Raw genomic sequence first — 18543 nt, forward strand, 5'->3', positions numbered from 1 at the left:
TATAAAGTATTTAAATAGTTTTTAGATATAAAGTATTTAAATAAAGTATTTAAATACAGTATTTTAATAAAAAGTATTAGTATTTAAATAGTTTTTAGATATAAAGTATCTAAATATATAGTATTTAGATACTTTATATTTAAATACTTTACTTGATACTTAAATACTTTATATCTAAATATATAGTATTTAGATATAAAGTATTTAAGTATCAAGTAAAGTATTTAAATATAAAGTATTTAAGTATCAAGTAAAGTATTTAAATATAAAGTATTTAAATATAAAGTATTTATTCTAGGGTAAAAAAAGTTGTAGAATTTAGATGAAACAGATAATTTAACTTCAGTTCCTGTCAATCGATCCTCTCATCTCAATCTTACACACTGAACCTTCAAATGAAAAATAATCTCGTCTGAAGTAAGATTCTTTTCTGAAGAATCTATCTATCTAACTTTGATTGAAGATATTTGTTCATCGTAGTCGTATATTTCAGGTTATTAAACAGGCTCAGATATTTCGTTATCGACACAGAGCTCCTGTCTGAAAGTGTCCATGCTTTGCAGGAGTGTTTGGACAACTCATTATTTAGGCTCGACTCTGCACAGCCGGTCATGACTCCACTATAAAAGCAGAAGTGGACTGCTTCCAGAGGCGAGACGGACTTCAGCTCCAGGAGTCATGCAGCATCCACACAAGAGCTTCCATCATTTGTCATTTTTAATATAAATCTTTTCACCCTCACACAAATTGCACATTTTTTTCTCCAAATGGACGCACAGTCAGCAGTGGACAACTTGACATCTTCCGTATACACTGTGAACTGGCTAAAAGAAGGAGAAACAAAAAGAATAAAATAAGAGACATCTAACTTGATCTTACCACCACTTTACTATGGCATGCATAGGTTTCAGACCTTACTCAGAAAGAGACAACAGACACTTGGTCTACATTTTCTAAACGATGCCGGGACTGCTGGCGACTCGGGGAAGAAAAGGAAAAAGTACAGAAAACGTTTGCTGTGCCGTGAGGACGACCGTCAACTCGGGTCCCCGGGGGAAAACAGACGGAGGGTTTGTCGAGCAAAACTTCGGCCTTCCTGTTTCCCTGCGAGCGGAAAGTTACGGCTGCGAAGTCGTATTTGGTGGTTGACTTTGTGAGTGTGGTAGCCACAGCGCAGTTGACAATACTGAAGCTTTTATTTCTCCATCAAGGATTTGAGCACTAAAGAGGCCAGAGGAGGCTCGGGTTAAAACTAAACCACGGCTCACCACCGAGGGATGATGGGTAGTCATGGTTGGTTGGAGACAGGTGAATTTGGGGCTTTTCATACCTGAACACTTTTATATTTCAGCAGCAGCTTTAGGGAATTACAACTCGACCGAAAAACTGCTGCCGGGGAGCAGCGTGTCGCCGAGGTTGACGGGGAGAAAATAACAACAGCGACCGAGTCGGTTTATCACAAACGCCGAAAACCGAACGAGCTGCAAGTCTTTCACTGCCCAACGAGTGGAACTGAAATTACAATTCTTCCTGTTGCAAAGAAGAAATGACGGTATTCAACTGATGTTTCTGCAAGGACAGCGCCCCCTACAGTCATGTTGTGCAGGGTGAAGCTCTGGTTGTTTGAATTGTTGAATTATCTGTGTAGGAAGCTGCTGAATATATTGAACGTACTGTTGCTTCCACCAGGCGCGGCACGCTGGTTGAGCGTTTAATGCTGATGTGTCACAGCAAGAAGGTTGTTGGTTTGAATCCAGTTTCAACTGGAGCCTCCCTGTGTGGACGGACAGGGTGTGACTGCAGTATAGTTATATACCCTGCCTACTCCGTGTTAGCAGCCGGGACGTGGACCAAACAAAGAAAATAAATAAATCTAAGTAGACGTTAAATAAATGTTTGTCAAAGATGGTTTCTGACATTTCAAGTCGCTCTCATCACACTTTCAGTTCCTGTTTGGTTTTACTTCCTTATTTCATGATACATGCAGCGCTGGGACCAACTGACTCATGGTCAAAAGTTTATACAGAGTTCATTTATTTCTTTAAATCTCTTTTTCTTTTTGAAAAGTGCTTTCTGAAATAGTTTTCTTTTAATTTCGTCTGTGTTGTTTCTCTGTACGTAAAGAAAACTGAAGACAGGAGGATCAACTCCGCCATCGCTTCTGCACAGACTTTGTGTCCTGGATAAATGATGTCTTAAATTTCCAGAAGGTGGGAGGACGTGGAGACGCGTCTTTAGTTGCAGTCTGGTCGGAAGGGACCGAGGAAAAAACCTGTTCTATCAACGTTTAGTCTGCGACGAAACAGGAACCCGATATTCACCCGACAGGGGCACACTTCTGAAGCTGACAGCAGCCGGCTGGCAGACGACGCTCGGACTTTCTCTACTTACAAAAAGAATTCAAATTTCAGTTCCAACTTTAAATCAAACTCTCCCACGACAGCTTGTTTCTGACTTCAAGCGTGAACCATCTGCTGCTGTCACGTTAAAAACCCAACACACGAGTCCCCCTGTCAATCCAGGCCGGGCTCTGTCAGCTGCTTGGTCGGACCTCATCATTCTAAACTGAGGAGGAGGAACAAAGAGACATTTTGGCTCCTGAGTTCTTTGTGGGTTAAAGATTAGCATAGACACTGATAAGAAAATAAAGATTAACAGATGTTTGTATCTCGCCGGCTGTGCTGCTGGAGGCAACACGTACTATGGGGTCGGATGGTCACAGGGTTCATACACAAAGTTTTCATTTCCAATATTGCAGACTCTGTCCAGAATCGTTAGAGGAATCTTTCAGTCAAATTTAGAAGGACTGTAGTTAGAGAGATCGTGTCGCAGCAAGTTCCACCGTCCCTGGAGTTAAAGTTCTAAAACTCCGTATTATAGTAATTCTACTTTCCAACATAGTACAGACCTGGAAAAGGTCACAGGTTTTACTTTCCCACATACACAGGAACCCTGGAGTCCAGAACACGGGAAACATAAAAACCAGCACGCTGCCGTCAGTACAAAGAAGTGATAACTAAATATCTCACTCTATTGATAGAATTCCATTTTGTCGGTCATATATAAACGTTAACATGTACACACGCTCGTCACTGGTGGTCGTGGAATCGGGAGCTTTATTATAATGGGTTGGTGGAGTTTGCTCTTGCTGGCGCTCAACAAATATACTGTGAATGCAAGTAACAATAATTAATATAATGACAATTAGAATAATAATAATAACGTAATGATGCTCATCATCGTCTGCACCGTGCCTCGTAAACCTGGAAAAACTCAAAACTGAACAAGAGCCAGGTAACTCCACCTCCTCAGCCCCCACCCCAAAAAAACAACAACAGAGGATTAAAAACAGGGAACATTGAGTCGAGGCGGCAGTTTCTCTCTGGCTTCATCCAAGTCCCCGAGTCCACACGCGCCACATAAATGTCCGCCCATGTCCTGAAGTCAGTGGAAGGTGCAGGGAGGTGAGGGGGTGAAGGGAGGGGGCTGGCTGTAGTTCCAGCTCCAGAAAGCCTCTGTGGAGCCTGTTTGAGAGCATGTGTGTGCGCGCTGACCCGGTGAGTCCGGTTTACAAAGACCACGCTAAAGAGCGGTCGGCCATGACGGTCACTCGTCTGTTTTTTAATTTTTTTTTTAATTTGTTCTTTTCCTTATTTTTCCATTTATGTTTGACCGGGAGTCTGTGTGCCCCAGTTTACTGCCCCCTGGTGGATGGGGGCGGGGCATGAGTATGGCTCACCGGGTATTTTGAAGTCGGCTACTCTCGTCCCCACTGTCAGTCAGAATGATGTAGATGCAGGGCTGGAGGAGGGGGTTAGCAGGCCCAACCAAGGTGGAGGTGTAATTTCATATTTACGATGGAAAGAGATATAGTGTGTGTGTGTGTGTGTGTGTGTGTGTGTGTGTGTGGTTCACATGTGGTGTGTGTTGGCGCCCTGAAGATCTGCCCAGATGTTACTCCTGCTCTTCAGTGGCGTTTGTGTCGACTGGTAAAAGCAGAACAAGAAGCAGGTGACGTGGTTGATTTTCTACAACTTGTTATCGTGCGGAGGAGCGTCTCCTCGGCTAATATATGACTACAGGTGGGAGACATTTCTGGACAGGTCCTCAGTGTGTGTGTGTGTGTGTGTGTGTGTGTGTGTGTGTGTGTGTGTGTGTGTGTGTGTGTGTGTGTGTGCATGTACATGAGGCTAGTGCAAGTAATCGTCCACAGAGGCGAAGGCGCAGGAGCCGCTGCCAGTCCGTGCCATGATGGCAAGGCACTGGGCGGCCTGACCCACGGCCTGAGCCAGAGGGGGCTGCTTGGGCAGGTTGTGAGTCTCTGGAGAGAATGAGGAGGGAGAAGAGGAATAAAAAGGTCAGAGCGACACACAAACACCAGAAGTGAAGATGCATCAGTACGTTTCAACCACTACTTTGTGTCTGTGGCACCAGCTCACACTGGTCTACAACTCCGTACGGTTCTTTTTTTCCCATCCAGCCACTGTGCTGCTACTCTGGTATTTTAATTTCATCTGCTGCTGCTTGAACTTACTCAGCACAGATCAGCTGACCCACCTAATATTGCACTGTTGAGAGTGGAGCAGACCGGCTCTCTCTGAATGGCGTCCAGCTGGTAGCCGACTGGACTGTTCCATGGGTCTGAGTAGGCGAGAAGGCTGAACGCATCCTGCAGCAGGAGACAGCAAGAACAAGAAAAGGACTGATCACACATCAGTGGACGCTTCACTTTCTCTTCCATCAGTGACGTTGGGTTCTGTGCAGCTACTTTCTCTCCGCAGGTTGTACCCGTTGAACCATTTAACCAGAAATTATCCTCCAGCATCTACATTGGTATTTAACTGCGATGTCATCAATCTTCTTATACTTCATGTCTATAAGATAAATGCACCCAAAGCAAAAAGGCTCAAATCTGACAGATCCTGCGAAATAAACACAACATTGATCCAAAAGACTTTTTAAATATAGAAACATGAACAAGATACTTCTTGAGTCTCCAGCAGTGATTTGAACTATGTACGTTTTGAATTTTCTGAGCTATGAAAACGTTTCTCTGCTTCTCTCCTGCCACCGAGGGATTTCTGCGTTACCTTGAGCATCTTCTTGTTAGTCGAGTTCTTGCCACACTCACGGCGGAGGTGTTCGCTCATGCTCTGGAGCTCCCTGCCGAAATGGATCATTCTCTCAATGGCCGCCTGGCTCCCACCGCACAGCTGCCGCTTGGACTGAGCAGATTCCACTTCTTCGGAGCCACAGCGACATGCAAGAAGGACATCCACACAGCAACAGTGGAATAAGCATCCAATCCCAGGTTTACATCAAAGTGGTCAAAAGTGTCAATTTCACAGAGAAAGGATGATAAGGTCTGTTTCTGACAGAGGAGAGGAAGACACAAAACCTTCAGGCACTCACCAGCGTTCGTCCAACAACTCCAAATCAACCAAGGTAGAAATACGGGAAGCAGAGGTATGTTGCCATTTTGATAATTGCTTCACACACTCACACACACACACACACAGTACCCACCCATGTCTGCGTCACAGTCGTCGGGCTCTGCGCTGTGTTTAGAGCTGCCGTTGAGGAAACCATTTGAGGAGGATTCTGTCACTCCGTTGGTGAAGTGGTCAACCTCCATATCTATGTCATTGCTGAAGAAAAAAAAAAAAGACAGGATGTGTGAAGGCTCACAGGAAGTGTTTCCTCCTACCAACGCCCACCCACACCTGTGACCTGCACCCATTGCACAGTATCAACTGTCAATCATGATAACACCTACAATAAAGTGCATCTACGCCGAGACGACACCTCCACACAGAAGCAAAAGTTCAGCTTTATAAGCAGTGCAATGAAATACAGTTAGTGTCAGTGAGTCCCTCAGTACCTGGTTACGGGCTGTTGACCGCGGCTCCCGTTAAGACTGATGTCAGACGCTGGGAGGGTGGAGCCAGAGCTCGGAGGGCAGGGCTTGTGACTGTGAGGGGAGGAGCTGTGGCTCTTATTAGACGTCACGCCATTACAGCAGTTGCTGTCAAACCCTTAAAACGACAAGAGTGACGAGAGAATTATTATTTTTTTTACATGATAATACAGCGTCATAGTTTTCATAGTTTGTAAATATGTCAATGAATGATGCTGAGTATGCACTTGATGCCTGATCACCAGATGTGAATGACACAAGCACAGCTGGACTGTACCTGTGAGGTACGGCTGGGAGCTGCTGGCTTTGTGGCTCGGGCTGCTGAAGGGTCGCGGGGAGCCGGGGTAATTGTCCTGAGACTTTGGGCTGCGACCTCCCAGACACCTCACCTCACTGTCTGTCCCATTCACCATCTCTATGAACTGTCTCACCCTGGGGATGGATGGATGGGGGGGTGGGGTAGAAAAAAAAAAAAACACAAGCTGCCTCAAGTCCGGGACACAAGTCCTCAGTCCCCCGCCACACTTCAAAGATCAGCTGCATTCTAAACATCCAATAAGCGTTAAATCGTACTTGAGCATGAAGAGCAGGTCTGGGTTCCTCTCCAGGAGGTTGGGATAGAGCTGCTGGGTGGTCTCGATGGCCTCGCCCATTCTACCTGACAACACCAGCTTCTGGATTTCTGCCAGAAAACAGTGAACACGTTTACAGGACCATGTTTTTTTATATACACTGATACAGTTTGTATGCTTTGTTTTGTTCCAGTAATATCCCTGAAATAAAACTGTGCTCGTTTAATTAAGTTATTTAAGTGATCGCTGTCGTTTTCTTCCTAAAATATTACGTCAAAAAACCGTCCAATAACAATTCAGGTTGAGCTTAAACAGTTCAACGGGTCTGAAAGCAGCTTTAGAAAAATGCCAGCACAGAATGACTCACTCTGTCGATTTTTGATGGAGGCCAGCTCCTCGTGTACAGCCTGGTCGGTGGATTTGGCAAAGGCTTCAGCTGTGGCACAATAGCTGTGGTGCACCAGGTAGGAAGCCACCATTCTAACAGGGCAGAATGTGGGAAAACACATTGAGTGATTAGACACAGCTGCAGGAGACATCACAGAGCAGAGACATACCTGATGAGTGTTTCTGTGAATAGCATCAAACCAGTGTATCTGCTCCGCCTGGTTTAACTGTCCTGGTTTACAAGGACCTTTGTGATCAGAGGATTGATTCGACATTTTACTGTTTCTCTACAAAGACAATGTAAGTCTCCCATCCACCCATCTGACCTTAGCGAACTTAGAAACACCTCGTTTTAAATTCCAGGCCACGGGGCGACTTCACTTCACTCCTCCCTAAACCCCATCCCCTATCGAAAGGAGATTAAATCCATTCACAATAAGTAATCATAGCAACAGAGAACTAATCCCATCAGGTCATAGCATGAAGTGAAACCCAGTCCCACAGGTTTCACTTCTGGATCCCGGCTCCTGCTCTCTAGTGGAGAAGTGCTCCATATGGGCCTTGATCCTCATCACGTCAGCAGACATTATCCACAGTGTCCAACTCCTTCAATGCTCCACTTCAACCCTGTTATTTCATGGTGAATGTGGATTTTGTACGGGTTCAGTTTTCCCAATCCTCTTACTTCTGGATCATGGACTGCCACTCGCCCTCGCGCTCCCCAATGGGGAAGCGATCGATCTGGGCCTGGATCTTTGTCCTCCACTCTCGCATGTAGTCCTCAATGTCGAACACAAAGGGGTGTTGGCCGAAGTTTGCATCAACCACCTCCCCTGGAGTCTGAAGGCCCACGGTCGGGTACAAGTTTGGCTGCAACAAGGAGAGAGCTGTGAGTTGCGACGATAGAAGGAAATGGAGTTTGGGAATAAAATGGAATCCTCAGAGGGTTTTGTCAAGAATTATCCTGTAAAACTGAACATAACCTATTAAGCTGATCAATGGAGAGCTTTGTTCATCAGAACCAATGACTCTGTGATCATATTGTCATGTGCTGCGATTTCTGAATCACTTCAAACACTTTTTGTGGAGCCCCCAGACACAACAACAGATAGAGGTTTCAGTGGTGATCTAGTAGAGTGAGGTTAGAGTGAGGACAAGTCCAAATCTAGACCCGAACCCCTTTTCCACTGGTCAGAAAACCCACAAACATTCACTAACAATCTGCAAAGGGAAAAAATTAAATGGACATTTACTCCCGGGTCAAATGCAGGAGACACTAGTTTTAAAGGTCCAGTGTGTAGAATTTAGTGATATCTAGTGTTGAAGTGTCATGTTGAGCTGAACATCCCTCACTCTCCTTCGTCCCGTCTGGACTAATGTGAAAAACATGGCGGCCTCCGTAGAGAGGGTCCCCCTCGATGTAAATATAAAGTATTTAAATATAAAGGGACTTTTCTGGGGTAAAGAAAACTACAATTCATTCGATTTAGAGGAAACAAACTAGTGAAAACATCCTGAGGATTATTCTACATTAAATTTGTGCCAATGGTTCCCTTTCACCTGATTCTTTCACACTGGAGCTTTAATGGGCTCCAATCAGCAGTGATTGAAACATGACACCGGAGTGAATGCACCAGCTTCTTCTTCTTCTTTCTTTTGGCAGCATAAATGCTGACGCTGAACCTTTACCTCTGAATTTTGGGTACATTTCCTGAGTCCCCATAACAATAGTAGTACAACGGTATATGTGTCTAAAAGTTGCCTTTGTCACGGTCCAATAAGCACAAAGGTCAGCTGTGCCGAGGTGACGCACTTCACTGCACAGCTCTGGAGGAACATGAATGTGTGGCTCCCGGCCAAGCCTGTGCTGCTGCTGCTCAATGGATTATTGTTGTGGTTAAGACTCTTATTTTCTTCTCCCTCGAAAACAGCCGGCCCTGTTCTCATTTGCTACTTAGCAAGAAGGGAGGGGGAGAAAAACTTAAAAAAAACAAGGGTCTGCCTCACATTGTCGTGCAGTTAATACACGCATGAATCCCATTAGAATTAATGTCCATTTGGTCTGGGAGTTGTTTACATAATGAAGCATGGGAGCGAGACTCGCCTGACGATGAGCCACAACAACACAATGAACCACAAGTGATGTCCCGTTTAGACGCATTACTCGTTTAAGATGATTCGGTAAACTTGTGAGCAAATCATCGAGCAGACACAGAGAAACAAAAGATGAATCTAAGTCAAACAAATCACCAACTTCAAGCTCAGTAGTTGCTCTGCAAAGATCTTAACATGAACCTTGTAAATATTCTCTCTCTCTATATATATATATAAAACTCTCACACTTGATAATGATCAAAAGCATTTTTATGTTTTCCTCATTTTAAAAAACAAAAAGTTGTCCTGTTTGTTGTCCTCCAAATTTCATGATTTGAGAATATCAAATGTATTTATTTGTGAATAAAATATATATATATATATGTATTAAGTCCTCCAAAAGAACAGAAAATATTATACTGTATAAAAGTAGCTGATTAGTTAGTACATTTAATTTGCAATATACAAGAGAACTACTGGGAACTTAAGTTTAACTTTTACGTGACGCCTGAATTTTGATTTTAAATTATTGACCAAATGAAAATAAGGTTAAACTGAAGTGATCCAAAAAAAAGAAGCCTGTTCTTTTTTTTTTTTTCCAGGGAAGCACCAACACTCAACATTTAAGGACCGAGGGGGTTTCAAGCCTCCAATCCATTTAGCACAGTGTAAACATTTTGACGGCAGCAGATATTCCGCAGCACATGAAACATTTCTTTTCTATAAATAGCCCTGTGTCTCACAGCCCTGATTAATTATGGAAACTAACAGACTTCTTCACAACACAGAAAATGTGGATACTCACTGGTAGGTCTGTGAAGGCAATACCTGTAAAGGAACAAAAAGCAATGTCAGTGTGAGGAAGCACAGTCCTCTCTACTGTCAGTGTGTTTATGTGCATGAGATAATCTGGTTATGATTTCTGCAATTTATTGTAAATGAGAGATCGGGGAGCAGCTGGGCCCATTGGACACATTCCCCAGACATGTTTCCAAGAATGCAGATTCACTACCTTCTTTTATTTTATCCTTCCGTAAAACACAAATGTCTGTTTTTCTCTCACTCTGCGTGAGTGTGCGAAAGGTAACATGCCCTTCCTGAATATGGGGTTAAACTGTTCAGGTGTGCAAAGATATATTTCTTTGGAACCTCGTTGCTTAACCTCCACAGGTTAGTCAACAGGTCCATACGATATCACATCAGGTCAAAACGGTTCCTCGGCTCTTTACCTAGGCTGTGGCCGTTCTTTGTGTAGAAGCACGTGTTGTTGATGAGGTTAACGCAGCAGCCGATCACGTCGCCTGTTGTAAACGTGGGTCCGTAAGGTTGCCCTGTGCCGGACGAGCAGAAGGAGTGTCCATCGTCTCCATGGTAACCATACGAGTGCTTGTCCCAACCTGAGGGATTCGAATGCAAAAGTAAAGTATGAGCACTATTAAAAAAACTAAACACAGATGTTTCATTCTGAGGTGAAATGTAAAAAAGGTCCATTATTTTTCGCTGCTATGTATTTGAAAAAGGAGTTAAATAGTTCCAAGACTTTTCACTTTGCTGTCAGTGTGTTGGGAGCCTTTGTCCGATCATTGTTTCAAAGAGAGCAGAAGAGGAAACAGCCTCTGCTGCAGCCTGGACGGCCTCGGGGATCTTCTAACCAAGTGGCAGGACCGTGCAAGTTTCTGCTGAGCTGCAGAATTAATCCCCATTCATCACTGGGAGAAAACACTCAACTATGCAGCAGCCTGGCATCAGTTCCTCACAATTAGTGGATTTTCATTAGCCATCAATCTGTCTGCAGTCTGCTCTGGGCCTCCTCTTATCTTTGTATGGAGAGCCTCGAGCCTCTGGGTGGGTCCAGTTCTCAGACTGGTGAAGGGGTGTCAGGCTCCTGTTTGCCCTGATAAAACCAGTGGAGCCCCGAGCTGACGTCTTAATGGCACCATGATATGGCAGAGTGGTGGCAGAAACCATTTCATATTGGTTGCACTAGAGTTCTGAAACTGTGGTGACACCTTGAATATCTTTGAGTTGTGGGAGTATTAAACCAAATCAACCAAGAAAACATCTGTCCTCGACAGAAGAAATCATTTTCAGTGCACAAACTGATCTAAATAATCAGACGATCAGTGACGATAGCTTGAAATTAAAAAGTTTACTTGCTCACTGTTTTTCCTGATTTCATTAAAATGTCTATAAAAAAACCAGCCAATAACCACAACCCTCTGCAGATGTCTTTTAATATGCTATAATACATCCCTGCCATAATCATGGAAGGATTAAGAAAACGTTCTACCACGTTCCCACACAAATGCAGACGAATGCTGGTATTATAAAATGGCAGACACAGACAGTGATGCACACATTCTCACCACACCCAGAGGCAGCAGCTACAAACATGACACGAATGCACACAAAGGGTCGTCTTACCGGGCAGTCTGTTCATGTTAACACCCTGAGCTGAGAGTCCGATGCCCATGTACCTGTGGAAGAGACAGGAGTTTATTTAAAAGACAGGAAGGTGAAAAACACGACGCATAGATGGAAAAGATGCAAAGCATGAGCATGTGAACATGCTAATAAGATTTTTTTAAAGTAAAATTTACATTTTCAAGCATCTGAATGGCCCCCTGGTGGCTGGCTGCAGTTTAGATCATAAACCCCCCCTCCTCCATGTTGGTGAAATTGTATATGGACCAAAACTTAAAGGTCAAAGCGTGTTTAAGATTAATTTTGGCAGAACGGGAGGAAGCGGAGATGGGTAGTATTTAATGGTGCAAATGTATAGTGACTACAATATATGCCTATAAATACATTTAATTTAGTCAAAATCCTGATGCAAAGCATAAAGAAATTGTGTTTTGTGACTATGTACACGGATTTTTGTCAGGACAAATCTGACAAAAGGCCCAGCACACAGTTCTATGATGAAGCAACCTTGCAAAAACACTTTTAGACTTTACTGTATGAAACAGATAAATTAGTTAATTATCTGGAGAAAGCCTGGGACTAAAGAAAAAAAACCTCTTTATTGAGGCAATTTTAGAAAATGTTTCCGCTTGTAATCCAATGAAGGGACGACAGACATAAAACAAATATATACGTATGTATGTTTACATTATTTTATGAAACTGTGGTTGGACAAACAAGTTTGTGGCTCATCAAAAAACATTGGAAGTAAGGACTCTGCCCTCCGTTGTGGTAAACTGTGTAAGTAGCTAAAACGTTGATAGGAAAATGGAAAAGATGTCTTTGTTACGTGTCCTTACCCATCTCGGCCTTTACTGATGATTTTCACCTCGAAGTAGTAGACCCCGCAGGCGGCTGGGATGGGATGAGTGGCCCGTACAGACGCTGCATCTTTAGGAGTTTTGCCATGACCTGAAGTTGAGGGTAAAACATAAAGGCGTGAGCAGTGGGTGTGGTTAATACAAATGCATACTGGATCATTATCTTATCATGAAGGGACAGAAATGTTGACAATGAAGACAGACAAAAACTTCTCAGCAGCCACTGAGGCCGATGACCACCAGTTTGGATTCGATCGTTTGCAGATTGTCAGCAGGAGTGGCTGCAGAGCAGATTAACCCCCTGACAGTCCAGAAAGGTTTTAAAGCCTGGTCAAGAGACCATATCACTCAGGACTGATCAAAGTCAGAGCTTTCTCCAAAACGTGAATGTTGACCATGTCCGTCAGTTATTTCCCGACAGTCAGCAGTAATATCCAAGTTGTTATTAAGTTGGATCAGGAGAGAGGTGGGGCCTCTGCAGAGACTCTATACATAAAGTTTTAAAACCAAGGTTCTGGACAACAAAAAAACACTTGAAGACAAATGGTGCATGTACAAATATAGTATAGTATAGCTTGTTGATCCCAAAACATATAATACTTTTTACAATATAACATTTTCATGAACACACTCGAGCACAATATGTCAGTGGTTATCAGCTGTGAATTCGGACGCTGAACTCTCACACTGCTAACGTTAAGTAAAGCAGCTCCAGTGCAGGGCTGTCGACTCCATCATCATGTGTCAGGTACAAGAAATATTTACATCGTCAAATGTCAGCAAATCCTTGTGTTCGCAATAAATGGAACAAGTGGTTTCTGTCAAAATGACTGATTTATGTTAGAGATAAGTTTGCGATAATACCAGATATGTAAAAGTTTCATAGAACTAAAAAATTAAGATCAGGGGGCATTTCCTTTATTCGAGAAAGAACTTTATTCAGAATAGAATAATTCAAATTTAGAATAATGGATCTAGATGAAAGAATTAAAATGTGTGTGGGGAACTGATATCTATGAGTGAGTGAAATCTGGAGCAGCTTGTTTGAATTTAACGGGGCTGTTGGGCCTTGGCAGAGGTTTGCGCTGTAGTTTCTCTTTTTGATGACAAAAAATAATGTTCATTTAAATCTCAGCTGAGAGACTGGTTTAAAAAAATTGTATCACAGTATGTTTCCTGAAATTGTTTTAATTTATTTCATGTGTGACATCTGATTTCCAGGAGCAGGTTTGACGATATTTATTTTCCAAAATCTGGAAAATTGGCCAAAGTAGTGAGATGAGAATAAAGCTTTTTACCTCCATTTTACATCCGCTGACAAAATGGTTGCTAGATGAATACATTAAAGTGCAGAAGATACAAAAAAATACAGTTTAAATCACGAGGCCTGTATTTAAAACTCAGATTATCTCAATAATTACCAACTAGCTCATGATAAAATGCACATCCTTGTAGTCATAGAGAAATCTGACCACTCCCAAATTACCTGCAGGGATTAGGCACATTTCTGTTTTTGCCACACAGATAAAAATATAATTTAAATTCTAACATGTTAGTTTAAAATGCAAAAAGCTATTTTTAAAACAAATATGTTGGACGCTGCATTAGGGCACTTCATAACATTTCCATGATAATTTTTTCCATTAATTTAGTGGCATCTACTTCTCTTCTGTCCGTGTTGGGAGAGCGACCCTCACATGTGGCTCTCTCGGACACTTCTACGTGTATTTTCCCTGCTAAAAGGGTTTTTTAGTAGTTTTTCCTCCGTCTTGCTGTGGATTCAGAACAGAGGATATCCTCCTTGTTAAACCCTGTGATTTGTGAATACGGGCAATACAAGTTCAATTTGACTGTATTGTTAATGTCAAATGTTTGCTCCATAAAAAGTCAGAAAATCCACATAACGATTTCCCAAAGCACAACATGATATATTGAAAAGTCTTTACTTGTCCTAGCATTTCTTCTAAACCCAAAGTTTTTCAGGGTCACATTAAAGAAGTCTCAATTGATTAACTAGCAGATGTCTGCATTTAATTACCTGGAATGTGGCATGTTGAAAACTGATTCAAACTATTGAACAAATCACAAAAGCAGACGCTGGATAATGAAATAATCATTAAAGCTCCTGTGCTCTGCTCCAGTTCAGCAGGAAATTATTGATAATTGTGGATTAAGCGAAGATTAACGGGTCCATCTTATTTCTAGCAGTATGCCAACACACCAGGATATGTGACTTAGTAAAAACATATGTAATTACAACAGCAACTTTCTGCTCAACACTTCTGTGAAAATACAATATAATATGTGATCTTACTCTGTTGGCTGTTCAGATACTAGTTCCCCGTGTGTGAATGCTAAAGTTACTCATCATCTGCAAACCTGCTCTGAGATATCCAGGTGAATTTGTTGTACAAAAACATTGAAGCAGTAACAAGGAAGGATGTGTGTAGAGACTCGGTGGAAACAGAGAGGAGCACACCCAGGAAGCAGAGTTACACCTTTTTTTTTTTTTTTTTTTTTGACATTAGCCTTCTTTATAGGCCTGCACCAAAACCCTGCTGAAAGCTTTGCTGAGCAACTCGTCAAACCTGAATGTCAGAACAGAAGAGACACTCACACCCTGAGCTCTTCCTTCAACTATCAATAACTTCTCCTCTCAAAGTCTGTCAACTCGTCTGGGTAACTCCAGACCCATCGTGATGTGTGACCCTGTGCTTTCCTGTCGTTTAATCACCCAACGATGCTACATCAGCCGGATCGGAGGCTGTGTGGTCCAGGACCGTTTCGACTGATAACACTACATTCTGTTGACTCATGTTGAGCCGCACACGGCATCAGACCGCGCTTGGTTTGACGGGGACTCTCGTGTTTCTGTTGTGTTTCAGGAGGCAGGCGGAGAGGGAAGCTAGCGAGCTAGTGGGACCGTTTTGGCTGCGGATGCACCTCGCCAGCTGGTCGGGCTGCAAGATGTCCTCTGCTGTTGTTGTTGATGCGGGGCTGCTAGCCTAGCCCACTTTGTTTTTAGCCACAACGGCGAGCTGGCGCTGATCCGCTAACGGCCAGGCTAAGCTAAGCTAACGTTAGCAGCGTTAGCCTCGGCTGACAGAAGTGCCGAGGTGAGGGTGTGTGTCCGTGTCAAACCTTTGTAGTGCACGCGCAGGTTGTTCTGGGAGAGACCGATGTAGCTGAACTTGTCCTTCGGGCTCCAGGAGCGAGGAAGCGGGGTCTCGCTCTCATTCACGGCCGGATAGAGCCGTCGGAGTCGCTGGTTGAGCTCCTTTTCCTGCTCGTTCAGAGCCGCGTCTCCGTGGACAACAACCGACATGAGAAACCCACAGCCCGACGACTGTCCGGACATGGCTGCGGCGCGGGTGCTGGTAGAACGGCTTGTCAGACACAAGCCAGAGACACTCGTGTCCGTCAGTGTCAAGTTTGTTAGGGAGGAGGAGAGGGGAGGAAGGGGGGGTGTAGCAAAGCTAGCTAGCAGGCTAAGCTAACTGGCTTCGCTAGTCGCAGAGAGGCAGCCAGAGCTAGTTAGCCGAGTAGCTAACCTGGCTAACGCGTTTAGCTTGGCCAGCGCGGGCAAAGCGATCTCCGACACGGCTCGGGCTAACGTTAGCCGACGACACACGAAGACGGTCCGCCGCTCAGGAGCCGAGGGACGCGGATCGGGGGCAGAGACGCGTGTCGTCGCGGGGCGCAGAGTGAGGAGTGACGTTAGGACGCAGCTCGGCTAGCCTCCGTCTTTTGTTTGTTGTCTGAGCGCTGTCCGCGAGTCTGATTGGCCGACAGAGACTCCGCTCACTTCCTGTGGGGATGTGAAGTTAGTACACAGAGAGCAGAGGGCTCATCTTCATCATCTTCATCATCTTCATCATCTCTATCAGTATCTTCATCATCATCATCTTTATCAGTATCATCATCTTCATCATCATCTTTATCATCATCTTTATCATCTTCATCATCTTCATCATATTCATCCTCATCTTTATCAGTATCATCATCTTCATCCTCATCTTTATCAGTATCATCATCTTCATCATCATCTTCATCCTCATCTTTATCATCTTCATCATCATCTTTATCAGTATCATCATCTTCATCATCATCTTTATCATCTTCATCATCATCTTCATCATCATCTTTATCATCTTCATCATCATCTTTATCAGTATCAGCATCTTCATCATCATCTTTATCATCATCATCTTTATCATCATCTTTATCATCTTCATCATCATCTTCATCATCATCTTTATCATCTTCATCATCTTCATCCTCATCTTTATCATCATCATCTTCATCCTCATCTTTATCAGTATCTTTATCATCATCATCTTCATCATCATCTTTATCAGTATCTTTATCATCATCATCTTCATCATCATCTTTATCATCTTCATCATCATCTTTATCAGTATCATCATCTTCATCATCATCTTTATCATCTTCATCAGTATCAGTATCTTCATCTTTATCAGTATCATCTTTATCATCATCATCATCTTTATCAGTATCATCTTTATCATCATCATCATCTTTATCATATTCATCATCTTCATCATCATCTTCATCATCTTCATCATCAGTATCATCATCTTCATCATCATCTTCATCATCATCTTTATCAGTATCATCATCATCTTTATCAGTATCATCATCTTCATCATCATCTTTATCAGTATCATCTTCATCATCTTCATCATCATCTTTATCATCTTCATCATCAGTATCATCATCTTCATCAGTATCATCATCTTCATCATCATCTTTATCAGTATCATCATCTTCATCATCATCTTTATCAGTATCATCATCTTCATCATCATCTTTATCATCATCATCATCTTTATCATCTTCATCATCATCTTTATCAGTATCATCATCTTCATCATCTTCATCAGTATCATCATCATCTTTATCAGTATCATCATCTTCATCATCATCTTTATCATCATCAATCTTTATCATCTTCATCATCATCTTTATCAGTATCATCATCTTCATCATCTTCATCATCATCTTCATCAGTATCATCATCTTCATCATCTTCTTTATCAGTATCATCCTTCATCATCTTTATCTTCATCATCTTCATCATCATCTTCATCATCATCTTTATCTTCATCATCTTCATCATCATCTTTATCTTCATCTTCATCATCATCATGTCAGCCTCAGCCGATATCATCAGATAACTAAGTGAACCCGACATGAACTCTTGAACCTCAGTGTGATAAGAACGACCTGAAATGACAGAAACTCTTCTAACACTGAGACCACGGTCCACACCTGAGGTCTTTCATCATCATACAGTGAGCACACGTGCTACCACCAGAATACAAAGACTGTCACCTTCTGTTTTTCTTTTCAGACACAGTCCGTGAACGTCCCTCCCACTGACACGTGGGAATTGCGTCACTTGAAAGGAATCTGAAATGATGATGTTTGGAAGCACTCGCTCAGATTCAGACGAAGAGTCCCCGGGGAAACAGCGATGGTCAAAGGCCTGGACTGTTCGTCATCAGCAGGACGTGTGTTGTGGAAGCAGAGTGAGGACAGACTGTGCCGGGAACAGATCTCAGACCAAACACTTAGCAGAACTGAAAACAGTAACCTAATGATCCAAACCCTGGTGGTAGACAGAGCATTTAAAGAAGTACTGTTTGGAGGTACTTGTACTACTTTACTTAAATATTTACATTTCTACTATAACTGACACTTTAATCCTCAGGATCTATTGGAAGAAATTGAAATATAAAATAATCCTAGCGACGTTTTCATTATTCATTGTACAAATTGTTGTTTTCTTTACCCTAGAATGAGTCCTTTATATTTAAATACTTTATATTTAAATACTTTATATTTACATCAGGAGTGGGTCCTCTTTACGGAGGCAGCCATGTTTTTTACAGTAGCTCAGACTGGACAAACTAAACCTGTTGAGTTTCTATGACGACTGAAGCTGCCACAGGTTCTCTGTCATGTTTGGAAGGGGAGGGTGAGGTGAGGGGCGTTCAGCTGCAATGTGACACTTCACCACTAGATGTCACTGAATCCTACACACTGAACCTTTAAAAACACATCGTTAAAAATGTCTCCATCTTTTTTTGTGACACACGTCTGCGAACTGTGAGGATGATTTCTCAGATGGTTCAATTCAAGCTCAAAGTGATAAAGATGTATATATGTAATAATCTAAGATACATGTATGTTTGTCATACTTACACTATGCATATTGATAAATTATTTTTGCTTACAAATTAAATACTAATTATTAACTAATGCT

At 42.6% G+C, this 18543-nt stretch overlaps 1 protein-coding gene and 1 long non-coding RNA gene across 3 annotated transcripts; one reads left to right on the plus strand and one right to left on the minus strand.

Annotated features, from left to right (window-relative positions):
* Positions 1-699: 699 nt before the first annotated feature.
* On the minus strand, positions 700-16053 carry ranbp9 (RAN binding protein 9). 2 transcript variants are annotated; one of them, XM_069511518.1, is made up of 15 exons: positions 15396-16053; positions 12234-12345; positions 11395-11447; positions 10200-10367; positions 9776-9798; positions 7562-7746; positions 6857-6969; positions 6491-6599; positions 6195-6349; positions 5882-6035; positions 5527-5648; positions 5091-5242; positions 4558-4669; positions 4149-4321; positions 3998-4110 (listed from the first exon to the last, which is right to left on the minus strand). In XM_069511518.1, the coding sequence occupies exons 1-14, from the start codon at positions 15610-15612 to the stop codon at positions 4191-4193; spliced, it is 1806 nt and encodes a 601-aa protein (XP_069367619.1). In that variant the 5' UTR covers positions 15613-16053; the 3' UTR covers positions 3998-4110; positions 4149-4190. The 2 variants fall into 2 exon arrangements, with proteins under 2 accessions (XP_019963440.1, XP_069367619.1); XM_020107881.2 differs by having other exon boundaries at positions 700-4321.
* Positions 14779-18540, plus strand: LOC138405119 (uncharacterized). The gene is made up of 2 exons (XR_011238816.1): positions 14779-15370; positions 17629-18540. It is a non-coding gene; the product is annotated as an uncharacterized lncRNA (long non-coding RNA).
* The last annotated feature ends 3 nt before the right edge of the window (positions 18541-18543 follow it).

This window comes from Paralichthys olivaceus, chromosome 16 (assembly GCF_024713975.1).
Source record: "Paralichthys olivaceus isolate ysfri-2021 chromosome 16, ASM2471397v2, whole genome shotgun sequence".
Taxonomy (NCBI): domain Eukaryota; kingdom Metazoa; phylum Chordata; class Actinopteri; order Pleuronectiformes; family Paralichthyidae; genus Paralichthys; species Paralichthys olivaceus.